Source organism: Palaemon carinicauda, chromosome 29 (genome assembly GCF_036898095.1).
Source record: "Palaemon carinicauda isolate YSFRI2023 chromosome 29, ASM3689809v2, whole genome shotgun sequence".
NCBI lineage: Eukaryota > Metazoa > Arthropoda > Malacostraca > Decapoda > Palaemonidae > Palaemon > Palaemon carinicauda.
The window spans coordinates 75,674,668-75,689,539 of NC_090753.1; the positions used below are offsets into that span (position 1 = coordinate 75,674,668).

General features: G+C 43.2%; 2 protein-coding genes across 7 annotated transcripts in view; both read right to left on the reverse strand.

The window, feature by feature from the left end:
- Nucleotides 1-14,872, reverse strand: part of LOC137622258 (uncharacterized) — a 65,203-nt gene that overhangs the window by 17,689 nt on the left and 32,642 nt on the right. The gene's annotated exons all lie outside the window — the stretch shown is intronic.
- LOC137622673 (methylcrotonoyl-CoA carboxylase subunit alpha, mitochondrial-like) overlaps nucleotides 1-14,872 on the reverse strand; it is a 28,441-nt gene that overhangs the window by 5,614 nt on the left and 7,955 nt on the right. Inside the window, exon 4 of the mRNA XM_068353269.1 lies at nucleotides 12,399-12,546. Within this exon, the coding sequence (XP_068209370.1) occupies nucleotides 12,399-12,546 (148 nt within the window). The remainder of the gene's footprint in view (nucleotides 1-12,398; nucleotides 12,547-14,872) is intronic.

Here is a 14,872-nt window from a genome sequence, read left to right on the forward strand (position 1 = left end):
GTAGGAGCTGAAAGGGATCTTACTTTCCTTAGATGTAACAGGAAGTCAGCAATCTGGGTTACAGTGGTACTGGTTGAGGAAACTGCATTGGTCTTGTACCAGCTACGGAAGACTTCCCCTTGAGACTGATAGATTCTGAGAGTGGATGTTCTCCTTGCTCTGGCAAACGCTCTGGCTGCCTCCTTCGAAAAGCCCCTAGCTCTTGAGAGTCTTTCGAAAGTCTGAAGGAAGTCAGACGAAGAGCGTGGAGGTTTGGGTGTACCTTCTTTACGTGAGGTTGACGTAGAAGGTTCACTCCTAGAGGAAGAGTCCTGGGAATGTCGACCAGCCATTGCAGTACCTCTATGAACCATTCTCTCGCGGGCCAGAGCGGAGCCAATCCACGTCAGCCGTGTCCCTTTGCGAGAGGAGAACTTCTGAAGTACCCTGTTGACAATCTAAAACGGCGGGAATGCATACAGGTCGAGATGGGACCAATCCAGCAGAAAAGCATCCACGTGAACTGCTGCTGGGTCTGGAATCGGAGAACAATACAACAGGAGTCTCTAGGTTATCGAGGGTAGCGAACAGATCTAAGGTTGGCTGACCCCACAGGGCCCAAAGTCTGCTGCAAACACTCTTGTGAAGGGTCCACTCTGTGGGGATGACCTGACCCTTCCGGCTGAGGCGATCTGCCATGACATTCATACCGCCCTGAATGAACCTCGTTACCAGCGTGAGCTTTCGATCTTTTGACCACATGAGGAGGTCCCTTGCGATCTAGAACAACTTCCACGAAAGAGTCCCTCCCTGCTTGAAGATGTAAGCCAGGGCTGTGGTGTTGTCAGAGTCCACCTCCACCACCTTGTTAAGCTGGAGGGACTTGAAGTTTATCAAGGCCAGAAAGTGTCCTTTGCTCCTGATTCCATGTTCCCGAGCATTCCTGTCCGTCCAAAGTCGCACCCCAGCCCGTGTCTGATGCGTCCGAGAGGAGACGGCGGTCGGGTTTCTGAACAGCCAAAAGTAGACTTCCTTGAGAAGAAAGCTGTTCTTACACCACGCGAGAGAAGACCTCCTCTCTTCGGAAACAAGAACTGAGACCGTCTCTAGCGTCATGTCCTTTATCCAGTGAGCAGCTAGATGATACTGAAGGGGGGGGAGGTGGAGTCTCCCTAACACGATGAACAGGGCCAGCGATGAAAGTGTCCCTGTTAGACTCATCCACTACCTGACTGAGCATCGGTTCCTTCTCAGCATGCTCTGGATGCATTCTAGGGCTTGGAAGATCCTTGGGGCCGACGGAAAAGCCCGAAAAGCTCGACTCTGAAGATCCATACCCAGGTAGACAATGGTCTGGGATGGGACGAGCTGAGACTCCTCAAAATTGACCAGGAGGCCCAGTTCCTTGGTCAGATCCATAGTCCATCTGAGAATCTCCAGACAGCGACGACTTGTGGGAGCTCTTAAAAGCCAGTCGTCTGACGGAGCCGGACACAAGATCATGGTACTGCTGCACAGTCTGTGAACTGTCAACCATGGGGAAGCGAGGAAGTACAGTGACAACCCGAAGCTGTCTAGACTGTCTGGGTCGTATAGACAACTCCTTATCGGGTTGCTGAGGTTGCCGCACTGCGTCACAACAAGTCACTTCTGCTGGTTGTTGAACGTCTTCCCAGTGACACACTGACTCCGTAAACAAAAAATCCTCTAACAAGGACTAAGCTTGGACTGCATGTCTTGCAACACAGCTCAAGGTCTATGGGAGCAGGTGTGGTAACAGACGGGGTTAGCGACTGAAGTGGAACCATTACCTTCCCTGGAAGCATGTTATGCTTAAATAAAAGTCCATAGGAGGCTACGCAGCAAAAGGCTCCTCTCCAAATGACAGAGTCCTCAAGGGAATATCAGAAGGAGGGAGAAAAGCACTTTCTCATCTACAGGGACCATATCCGAGAAAAGCTAAGTTCTCTCAGTGAGGGTTTCACTGGTGCAAAAGCAGCAGACTAGAAGGCAACGTTATGAAACTGCTTGACAGTCTAGTGAGTTGGCAACAACCAAAGATGTGTGACTGAGAAGCATGCGGTAAGGTATGCAGAGCATGCTGTATGTAGAGCATGCTGTATGCAGAGCATGCTGTATGCAGAGCATGCTGTATGCAGAGCATGTTGTATGCAGAGCATGTTGTATGCAGAGCATGCTGTATGCAGAGCATGCTGTATGTAGAGCATGTTGTATGCAGAGCATGCTGAATGCAGAGCATGCTGTATGCAGAGCATGTTGTATGTAGAGCATGCTGTATGCAGAGCATGCTGTATGTAGAGCATGCTGTAAGAGAAGCAGAGCATGTTGCATGGCGTGTAACATTTCTCAGAAATTCCATGACCAGTGCTAGATTGAGTAATATCGCATTACTGTCCCTTGAAAGTGCACGTGCCGAGGGAATTGATTTAGACTGTTTTGTTGATGAATTTGATAGCAGGCATGATAATCGTAGAATTAAGCTGCACTAAATATACGATCTATAATCTACTTCACCTCAGGACAGGGAAACTCGCCCTGTTGGCAACACTACATTACTTCATGCATGCTTGCATGGGGTTTTAATATTTACATTACATTCATAACTCATGATTCATTTTTGTTTTGAAGATATTTTGCCATATTTGCGATTTGTTAAAAATATATTGCAAGGAATACATATATATTTTTTTAAGTAATACGAATAACCTCCATTATCATAATGTTTGTGTAGGCATACATGTATATGATTACAAATGCAAGTTATGAAAGTAATGAGGTGTTATTATTGTCATTTGTTATTTCAAAGTTGAATGGGAAGAGGCTCAAGTTGAGGAGAAAGTGGCAGATGCATGCGTTGAGGTGGCTGACTCCTAGCATGTGTTTCTTGTCTCAAGAGTTGCGCTTGCTGTAAGGGTAGCGGATGCGCAGTAGCAGGTTCCTGAGGAACGAGTTGAGGTTCCTGAGGTGTGAGCTGCGAGAGTTGAGGTAGCGGCTGCGCAGAACGCAGTTCTTGTCTCGCGAGTTGAGGTTCCTGAGGTGCTAGCCTAAGGAGTTGAGGCTCTCGCCTTGAGGAGGGTTGAGGTCGCTGCAGCGAGTGCTGAGGTGGCTGCCTCATGGATGGAAGAGGTTGTCGTACCTCAAGAGATTGATGCCTCGCTGGTGGAACCGCAGGCGGAAGCGGAGGAAGTAAGGCATAAGACTCCTGCTCCCATTGCTGAGGTTGCCTTAAGGAAGGCGGAGGTTGCTGCACACCGCTGGTAACTGGCAACTCAGTACGCGGTAAGGTATCCTGAGGAACCTCAACTTCGTACGCCTGGCAGACTGGACTGCGGTGAGGCGGAGCGATCGCAGGAGGAGGTGTAACCTTCTCAGCCTGACACTCACGCATTAAGACCGCAAGCTGTGACTGCATGGACTGCAGCAAAGTCATCTTGGGGTCGACAGACGCTAAGGTCTGCTGAGGCAAAGCCTTAACAGAAGATGAGGTCTGTTGCGGCATCACCTTACCTCTCTTAGGAGGTGTGCAGTCACCTGATGACTGCGGAGAGTCAGAGCTAATCCAATGACTGCAACCAGGTTGTAGAACTCTAGAGTTCTGGACTTTGCGTTTGAGAAGTCTTGAGACCTGAGTCCAGCGTTTTCTCCCTGACATTTCTTCTGCAGACGAGTAAAAGACGGGCTCAATCGTCTGCGGGTGGGAGTGACGGTCTCTGTAAGACACGCCCGCAACCACCGAGGATACTTCTGTGCGCCGATCAAGGCCTGCCGAACCCTTTTGCCCTTCGACATTGCTTCTCCCCTGGGCTTGGGAGCTTGCAAGAGGTCCCGGACTGGGAGGACGACTGGCACGCACAGAAGTACCCTCACGCACAACACTGACACACTTTGCGCTAATCACTTATCACTTTTGATTTTCTGTTTGCACTTATTTCACTGAACTCGAAACTTTAAGTGGTTTGTACCTGAAACACGCAATTCTATCCTTCCTTAAAAGTTAGTAATTGCGAAAACAGAATTACAATGTAACAGAAAAATATAATGAAAGATAACTAATTCAGTGGCTGGAAAGAGACTAAACACTAGATCAAATAACTACGTTTAAAATCTCTCACCGCATAAAGCTTGAGAACAAGAATAAAACTCATGAAACGTTTACCTTCTTCCCCTAAAGAGACTAGGGAGAAGAGCAAAAACGATAACAACGTTACTCGCTTGAACGAAACGTTTATCCAGCTCTCTCTCCCTCCGTCTCTATCTCTCTCTCTCCCTCCGTCTCTATCTCTCTCTCTCTCTCTCTCTTGACTTAGAACCTGAGAGAAGAGCCCAATCATATATATCGTTAAAACATATTATTGTTAAAGGAAAAAAACTGAAATATTTCCCAAATAAAAAGTTCCTTTATTAGAATTAAAACCATAAAGCTAAGAAAGAATGAACAAAACGTTAGAAACGGTTACTCTTACTGCAACGTGACACCGTGAAAATTCTCTCTCTATCGTAACGATAGAGCGCAAGTTGAACGTTCTGAACGTCAACAACTGCAGAGACAAAACAAAACGTTAGTTCAACTTTGAAAACAGTACGAGACTATCAAAGAAATTCTTTCAAAAACATTAAAATAGCATAATATGTTAACAGGTAAAACCGAAATGACGGGCTCAATGTTAATTAACTTCGGTACCAAGAAAAGACCGCCTACTATTAGGAAAGGTCGAATATAAACAAATATAAAAATTAATTTTAATAAGTTTATAATAAAAGGAAGTTAATCGAAGAGGCCTATAAAAGGCGGAGAGATAAAAAAAAAAATCTATAACTTTTGTTAAGCAAAATTAAGAAAGAGTCTATACTCTCTTAGACACCAACACTTCCGTCTAAGGGAAGGGTCGGCCATTTAAAGGTGAAAGAGAGTTCATACTCTCTTCGTCACCATAATTAATCAAATTAATTCCAAAAGCTAGCTAAGCTAATAATAAAACTTCCTGAATAGCGAAAGCTGAAATCTTAGAGCAATACTTCACCAAAAACCGTGAACAAGACTCCAAAATTATAAGCGTATCCATGAACGTCTTGCCGGAAGCACGACAGAGGAAAAATTGAAGTGGTGTCAACAAGAAGTACTGCAGTACCTGGCCACAGGTGGCGCTTGTGAGTACACCCCCCTCTTGTATAGCGATCGCTGGCGTATCCCTTCCGTAGAATTCTGTCGGGCAACGGAGTTGACAGCTACATGATTATCGGGTAAGTTTAATATTGAAAAATCTCCATTATACAGTTCAAATGTAATATTGTGGATATACCTAATGCCTTCTCTGCTAGCTGTGATGTGCACCAAAAATTCATTAAGTCAGCTGTGAAGATATTTCCACAGTTTAGCTCAGAAAAGACTGATAGGTCTTTAATATGTTATTTTTATAATAAAATAAATTTTTGAATATACTTACCCGGTGATTATATAAGCTGCAACTCTGTTGCTCGACAGAAAACTCTACGTTAAAAATCCGCCAGCGATCGCTATGCAGGTAGGGGGTGTACTTCAACAGCGCCATCTGTCGTGCAGGTACTCAGTACTCAATGTAAACAAAGAACTCAATTTTCTCCTCGGTCCACTGCGTCTCTATTGGGGAGGAAGGGAGGGTCCTTTAATATATAATCACCGGGTAAGTATATTCAAAAATTTATTTTATTATAAAAATAACATTTTTCAATATTTAACTTAGCCGGTGATTATATAAGCTGATTCACACCCAGGGGGGTGGGTAGAGACCAGCAATAAATGTTTACATTATTATGAGCTAAGGATTTTTTATTTCATTTTAGCAGTTATCAAAATAACAAACTTAAAATAAATAAGTACCTGGTAAGGAAGTCGACTTGAACAATTACTCTGCCTTTTTAAGTACGTCTTCCTTACGGAGCCTCGCGATCCTCTTAGGATGCTGAGCGACCCCTAGGAGCTGAAGTATCAAGGGTTGCAACCCATACAACAGGACCTCATCAAAACCTCTAATCTAGGCGCTTCTCAAGAAATGACTTTGACCACCCGCCAAATCAAGTAGGATGCGAAAGGCTTCTTAGCCTTCCGGACAACCCAAAAACAATAATAAAACATTTCAAGAGAAAGATTAAAAAGGTTATGGAATTAGGGAATTGTAGTGGTTGAGCCCTCACCCACTACTGCACTCATTGCTACGAATGGTCCCAGAGTGTAGCAGTTCTCGTAAAGAGACTGGACATTCTTAAGATAAAAAGACGCGAACACTGACTTGCTTTTCCAATAGGTTGCGTCGATTATACTTTGCAGAGATCTATTTTGTTTAAAGGCCACGGAAGTTGCGACAGCTCTAACTTCGTGTGTCCTTACCTTCAGCAAAGCTTGGTCTTCCTCATTCAGATGGGAATGAGCTTCTCGTATTAACAGTCTGATAAAATAGGATAAAGCATTCTTTGACATAGGCAAAGATGGTTTCTTAACTGAACACCATAAAGCTTCAGACGGGCCTCGTAAAGGTTTAGTTCGTTTTAAATAGAACTTAAGAGCTCTTACAGGGCATAAGACTCTTTCTAGTTCATTTCCAACCATACGATAAGTTTGGAATATCGAACGATATTGGCCAAGGCCGAGAAGGCAGCTCGTTTTTGGCTAGAAAACCAAGTTGTAGAACATGTAGCCGTTTCGGATGGGAATCCGATGTTCTTGCTGAAGGCATGAATCTCACTGACTCTTTTAGCTGTGGCTAAGCATACCAGGAAAAGTCTTTAAGGTGAGATCTTTCAGGGAGGCTGATTGTAGCGGTTCGAACCTGTCTGACATAAGGAATCTTAGTACCACGTCTAAATTCCAACCAGGTGTAACCAAACGACGCTCCTTCGTGGTCTCAAAAGACTTAAGGAGGTCCTGTAGATCTTTATTGTTGGAAAGATCTAAGCCTCTGTGACGGAAGACTGATGCCAACATGCTTCTGTAACCCTTGATAGTGGGAGCTGAAAGAGATCGTTCTTTTCTCAGATATAAGAGGAAGTCAGCTATTTGAGTTACAGAGGTACTGGTCGAGGATACGGATACTGACTTGCACCAGTTTCGGAAGATTTCCCACTTCGATTGGTAGACTCTAAGGGTGGATGTTCTCCTTGCTCTAGCAATCGCTCTGGCTGCCTCCTTCGAAAAGCCTCTAGCTCTCGAGAGTCTTTCGATAGTCTGAAGGCAGTCAGACAAAGAGCGTGGAGGCCTTGGTGTACCTTCTTTACGTGTGGCTGACGTAGAAGGTCCACCCTTAGGGGAAGTGTTCTGGGAACGTCTACTAGCCATCGAAGTACCTCGGTGAACCATTCTCTCGCGGGCCAGAGGGAAGCAACTAGCGTCAACCTTGTCCCTTCGTGAGAGGCGAACTTCTGCAGTACTGTACCTTGTTGACAATCTTGAACGGAGGGAATGCATATAGATCTAGATGTGACCAATCTAGGAGAAAGGCATCTATATGAACTGCTGCTGGGTCCGAGATTGGTGAGCAAAATATTGGGAGCCTCTTGGTCATCGAGGTTGCGGAGAGATCTATGGTTGGCTGGCCCCAGGTGGCCCAAAGTCTCTTGCATACATCCTTGTGGAGGGTCCATTCTGTTGGAATTATTTGTCCCTTCCGACTGAGACAATCTGCCATGACATTCAAGTTGCCTTGGATGAACCTCGTTACTAGTGATATGTCTAGACCTTTTGACCAGGTGAGGAGGTCCCTTGCGATCTCGTACAACGTCAGAGAGTAGGTCCCTCCTTGCTTGGAGATGTACGCCAAAGCCGTGGTGTTGTCCGAGTTCACCTCCACCACTTTGCCTTGAAGGAGAGACCTGAAGCTTTTCCAGGCCAGACGTACTGCCAGTAGCTCCTTGCAGTTGAAATGCATTGTCCTTTGACTCCAGTTCCATATTCCCGAGCATTCCCGACCGTCTAATGTCGCACCCCAGCCTACGTCCGATGCGTCCGAGAAGAGAACGTGGTTGGGAGTCTGAACAGTCAGGGGAAGACCCTCTCTTAGGTTGATATAGTCCTTTCACCAAGTCAGACAAGACTTTATCTTTTCGGAAACCGGGATCGAGACCGCTTCTAGCGTCTTGTCCTTTTTCCAGTGAAAAGCTAGATGGTATAGAAGAGGAAGGAGGTGTAGTCTTCCTGGTGACACAAATTGATCCACGGATGACAGCGTCCCTACCAGACTCATCCACAGCCTGACTGAGCAGCGTTCCTTCTTCAGCATCTTCTGGATGGATAGCAGGGCTGGGGGCTGATCGTCTTGTTCAGCAACGTCCTCATCAGAGGGTTCCTCATCCGAAACTGATGAGGAAACGGCAACGGAGTGGGCAACGTCTGACTCGCTGAATCCGGTCGCACTGGTGGATGCGTGACGGAGCCGGACGCAATATCATGGAACTGCTGCACAGTCTGTGAACTGTCAACAACCATGGGTGCGCGAGGAAACACAGCGTCAACCCGAAACTGTCTAGACCGTCTGGGTTGTGCAGTCAACACCCTACCGGGTTGCTGAGGTTGACGCACTGCGTCACAACAAGTCACCTCTGCTGGTTGTTGAACGTCCTGAACGTCAACAACCACCTCCGAGCGTCGCTTAACGTCAACGTGCGGCTGGCAACCCACACTGGGTTGCATCGGTGGAGGAACCACCTCAACTGGCAGACGCGAGTAGGTTACCTCAGCGTCAACAGGGCGCACAACCGACCGGTTGGAAGGTTGTTGGCCAGAAGGTTCTTCTCCGCATTTAAGTCCTCTATCAAGGACGCAAGCTTGGACTGCATGTCTTGCAGCAAAGCCCATTTAGGGTCTACAGGAGCAGGTGTGGCAACAGACGGGGTTAGCGACTGAGGCGGAACCGTTTACCATCCCTGAAAGCCTTGTTATGCGTGACATAATAGTACAGCAAAACTTCAAAGGCTCGACAACAGCTGAGAAGTTGACCTGTAAACAACTTGGAGCGTCTCCTGGCTAGGCGCCAGGGAGAGTCTACCAGAATTGAGAAGTCTATCTGGGCAGAGGCATGAACTCCCAAGCCGAGAACTTCTCTCGTGTCATATCAGACTCTCGCTCTATAAACCAGTTTAAAAGAAGGGAAAGCAAAGGCTGTATCCCCCAAACTCCTCCTGGTGAAAAACCAGTCGCCTAGCCAACGTAACGCTCTCTAGGAGAGCGAGAGAGCACTAGCTTAAAAACAACGGCTTCGAAGTAGCTAGGCCTAGTGTAAGCTCTGACGTTTAGGCGAACGAGGAGCAGCAGTTACAAGATCCGGACGAAGATCCTTAAAAAAATCATCATGATTTAATTAAAGTCCATAGGAGGCTAAGCAGCTTAAGGCTCCTCTCCATCTGACAGAGTCCTCAAGGGAATATCAGTAGGAGGGAGAACAGCAACTTCCTCATCTACAGGAACCTTGTCCGATAAAAGCTGAGTCTCTCACTGGTGCATTAGTAGCGGACCAGAACGCAACGTCATGTAACTGCTTGACAGTCTGTGAACTGTCAACAACTGAACTGTCAACCACAACAGGTACGTGAGGACGTACAGCGTCCACTCGAGACTGCTTTGACTGCCTAGACTGAGCAGTCAAAACAACTCTAGAATGCGGAGGTTGACGCACAGCGTCAAAACAAGTCAACTCCGATTGTTAGTGAACGTCTAGAACGTCAACAGGAGCATCAGCCAGTGGCCTAACGTCCAAATGCGGCTGAAAAACCACACGAGACCGCATCGAGTGTGGTTCTAAACAACCTGACTGACGTGACTAAGCTACGCCAACGTCAACAGTAAGCACAAAGGAACGTTAGGTTGGCTGGAAGCCAGGATATCGATGAGATAAACGGCTAGACTCAACGGACTAATCGGCAGAATAGTCTTCCATAAGGGAGGCAAGCATATACTGCATGTTTTGCCATACAACCCCTTAAGGCTCAACGGAAATGGTTGTGGTAATAGACGAGGGTAACGTCTGTGACCGCAACACTTTGCCTACAAAAAAAGACTTTCGGAGTCTGTGTTACGCTTTTGTTAGGCGGCGAGCAGTTATCCGATGACTGCATAGGGTCAGAGCTGTCCTAATGGCTGTAACCAGGACGCTGGACCTGTCCTGAAAGGACTGACTTTCGCTTAAGGGCTTCGAAACCTTGTGACAGGTTTCTTATGCGAAAAGCCTACGGATGGCGAGGAGAAACAACGTCTCTCTCGTCTTATGGTAGGGGAGATCTTGGTAAGAAACACCCGATACCATAGAGGGAAAACGTCTGTTCGTTGGTCAAGGCCTCTCGAACCCATAAGTCTTTTGACATTACTTCTCCCCTGGGCTTGGGAGCTTGCTAGAGGTCCCGGACTAGGTGAACGACAGGCACGAACAGACGAACCCTCGGACGCAACACTGTAACACTTTGCGCCTCGGACGTAACACTGTAACACTTTGCGCATATCACTTTATCACTTCGATATTCTGTTTTGCACTTATTTCTACCTGAAACACGCAATTCTACCCTTCATTAAAAGGTAATAATTGCGAAATTAGTCGTATAATGCAAGCTCATAATACCAGCAAAAAACAGAAAACATATTTCAAGATAAAAAGAAAAATCAGTGGCTGGGAAAGAGACTAAACACTAGTTCATATAACTACGTTTTCAATCTCTCATCGCACATAGCCTGGGGACGAGAATAAAAACCTAAAAACGTTTTATCCTTCCTCCCCGTACAGAGACTAGGGACGAGAGTAACACGAGAACAACGTTACCCGCTTGAACGGAACGTTTTCTCTCCTCTCTCTCCCTCCGTCTCTATCTCTCTCTCTCTTGATTTCGCACCTAAGAGAAGAGCCCAATTATATATCGTCAAAAAAACATGTTATTTGACTAAAGGAAAAAACTGAAAGGTTTTTCAAATAAAAAGTTCCTTTAAATTAGAATTTAAAACATTAAAGCTAAGAAAGAATGAACAAAACGTCAGAATCGATTTACTCTTACTGCAAAGTGAAACCGTGATACACTCTCTCTCTATCGTAACGATAGAGCGCATGTTGAACGTCCTGAACGTCAACAACTGCGTAGCATAAAAAACTAAACGTTAGTTCATCTTTGAAAACAGTACGAAGACTATCAAAGAAATTCTTTCATAAAATATTACATTTAAAAAGTTTTAAATCCTTTAAAAGCTAAAGACGATATAAAGGGCTCAATGTGATTAACTTCGGTTTCCAAGTTAGGACCGCCTACTCTCAGGAAAGGTCTATATAAACAAAGCATTAAAATTTATTTCATATGTTTATAAAAAATGGAAAGTTAATCTAAGAGGCCTAATAAAGGCGGAGAGATATAAAATATATACTGTAGAGGAAAATCTATAACGTGATAAGATAATTACTAAAAGCCTAAACACACTTCCGTCTAAGGGAAGGGTCGGCCATTTAAAAGTGAAAGAAAGTCCATACTCTCTTTGTCACCATAATTAAATCTATCCAAAACGAGTTCAAGTTTTGAGATGAAGATAAAACACCTGCATAGCGAAAGCTCAAAACTAGAATAGTGTACTTCACCAATAGTTGTGAAAACAAATCCAGTTAGCAACAGCGAATTAGTAGGTCTTGCCGGTAGCCCGACAGAGAGAAAATTGAGTTCTTTGTTTACATTGAGTACTGAGTACCTGCACGACAGATGGCGCTGTTGAAGTACACCCCCTACCTGCATAGCGATCGCTGGCGGATTTTTAACGTAGAGTTTTCTGTCGAGCAACAGAGTTGCAGCTTATATAATCACCGGCTAAGTTAAATATTGAAAAAGTCACTTTCAGAAGTACTGCAAGATTACAGAAGATTAATTCTGAAGATTACACAACTGTAGGAACCTTATCCTCTTGCAACCAAGCTAATATGGCATTCTGAACTCATTACCTAATTAAACAATTTATAATGATGAACTAAACCTTAGAACAGTATATATAGTACTCGGGTGCTTCTCCTTAGTATCTACAATCAGTCATCATCATCAAATGTTACTTGCCCACTGCAGGACAAAGGCTCAAGACATGACCTTCCACTTCCCTCTGTTTATGGCTTTTCTATGTCAGTTTATAACAGCAAATTTTTTTATTTTGTCAATCCATTATCTTCTCTTCCTTCCCCTCTTCTTTTGCAATCTCCAGGGACCCATTCTGTTACTATTATGTCCATCTATTATCTGTCATTCTCATTATATGTCCTGCCCCTGTCCATTTCTTTTTCTTACATGTTAGAATATCCTTAGTTTGCTCTCTTATCCATATTGCTTTTTTTTTCTGTTATTCCAATCAATTCAATCAATAATCACTATGAAAGACTTAATACTTAATTCGGTTTTACCCAACCAATAAAAGCGAGACGTACCTTTCCGCCTCCTCCTCGAACGGCCTTAATCATGATAGGAAAGCCAATTTTTTCTGCTTCCTCACGCAACCGACTGTCACTCTGGTCATCTCCATGGTACCCTCCAATAATAGGGACTCCAGCCTCTGACATAATCTTCTTTGAAGTGCTGAAAAAAAAACAAAAAATCATGATCAAGCACAAACTAACATTGAAATATTACTCGAATCTTGATAGGGAGAAACTTACTTTCAAAATGATCAATAAAGTGATAACAAATTCACCCTTCTAGTTTCAGATGCGGACCAGTTGACCTCGCCGGACTAAACTAAACAAAGAGAAATCAACTGATGTTTACTTCTTATTAAAGTTATATACTGTAATTTAGCGTTGCCATTCATTTTACTTGCTTGTTCCATTTGTTTATTCGTTGTAATTAATGAAAATATAAGTGGGATTTATATCGGCTAACTGGTGGTTATGTTTACACTCAAGAGAAAACTTGGACACTTGTTACCGTAAGGAGTAAAGCACCAGTTTTTCTGATAGTGTTTTTGGTGTGCTTGAGAGAAAGCTTTTCATATTAATCTCAATCTGTTTTATATATATACTGTGTATATATATATATATATATATATATATATATATATATATATATATATATATATATATATATATATATATATATACAGTGGAACCTCTACATACGAATTTAATCCGTTCCAGAACCAACTTCGGATGTAGAAAATGTTCGGATGTCGAAACGAATTTTCCCATAAGAATACATGGTAATTCATTTAATTCGTTCCTAAGCCTAAAAACCCATAATAAATCCTTAATAAATGGCTACATATAATTACACATAACAATAACATAACTGCATAATATGAAAGAAGCATGTAAAAAAGATAATTATAAAGAAATAATGAATAAAAAATGTGTTTTATTGCCACTTTACCTTAGAGACAGGCCAACGCAGGTGTAGGATTTGCTACCCAGGAGGAGACGGACGATCGGCGAGAAGGTAGACATGGTGTTAACATGTTCTTTAAATAAATACTCTCTCTCTCTCTTGTTCTTCTTCACTGTTAGTGTTAGAGACGTCTATTAATTTTTTTTCTGAGAGAGAGAGAGAGAGAGAGAGAGAGAGAGAGAGAGAGAGAGAGAGAGAGAGAGAGAGAGAGAGAGATTAAACAAAAATGAGATTAAACAAAAATGTGTTGTGTACATATGATTTTTAACAGCGTTAACGAGTTGAAAGACAGTTAAATGTAACTAAAAAAACAATATCAGCGAATCTGAATTCCTTTATTAACTAAAAAAAATATTGATACAAACACACTCGTGTGCGTATGCGCAAACACACACACACACACGCACAAGAAGACACGATCGGTGAGGAGGTAGAGATGGTGACTGCGATAACATACTGTAACTTACACTACGGAAATTTTAATCTAACTAAGCTTATTTATTTTTTATTTTATTTTTATATTTCATATTTTTACATTTTTTTCTTTTGATTTTTTATTTTCATCACTTTCAGTGACGAGTTACGGTATGTTATCGCAGTCACCATCTCTACCTCCTCCCTAACCGTCTCTCTTACTGCGTAGCAAAATTCTTGCACCTGTGTGTGTGTGTTTGTGCATACGCACACGAGTGTGTTTGTATCAATATTTGTTTTAGTTAATAAACGAATTCAGATTAGCTGTTATTACTTTCTTAGTTTCATTTAATTGTTTTTCAACTCGTTGACACAGTTAAAAATCATATGTACTCTAAACACATTTTTGTTTAATCTCTCTCTCTCTCTCTCTCGGAAAAAAAAATAGACGTAGACGTATCTAACACTACAACAGCGAAGAAGAACGAGAGAGAGAGAGAGAGAGAGAGAGAGAGAGAGAGAGGGAGAGATCTTATTTAAAGAACATGTTAATGCTATGTTTAGAGAGAAACAGAAAAAGAGAGAAGTCTTATTCAAAAGAGCTTGTTAATGCTATCTTGGTTTTCTTTCTTTCTGTTCATCACGCTGGCCCTTCTCACAAATGATCGTTGCCAACAATCTCTTTGTCCTTTATCCCTATCAATAAAAGTCGCTCTATCTCTTCCAGGGTATTGCTATGATGTCTTGTAATAATGGTGATCCCCTTCGATGGTTATTTGCTTTAATGGCTGCCTTCAGCTTGATGATCCTCGAGATCATAGGCCCATTCCGGCCATATTGTTTAGCCATACAGTATCACTCACATGTACACTGCTCTCATGTTTTTCTATAATTTCTTGCTTCAATTCTATTGAAAGAATTGCCTTCTTCCTGTACTGAAACTTAGCTTCTTAGGGACCATGATTATAGGTAAAATCAAAAAGGAAATGTGAGAAAAGGAAGAAAATAAGCACTGTTAATAACAGACCAAACAGAGGACAACCACATGATACACACAAGAACAGAGAACTGAGCACTCGACGCTCAATGGCGTAATGTTTACTTCGTG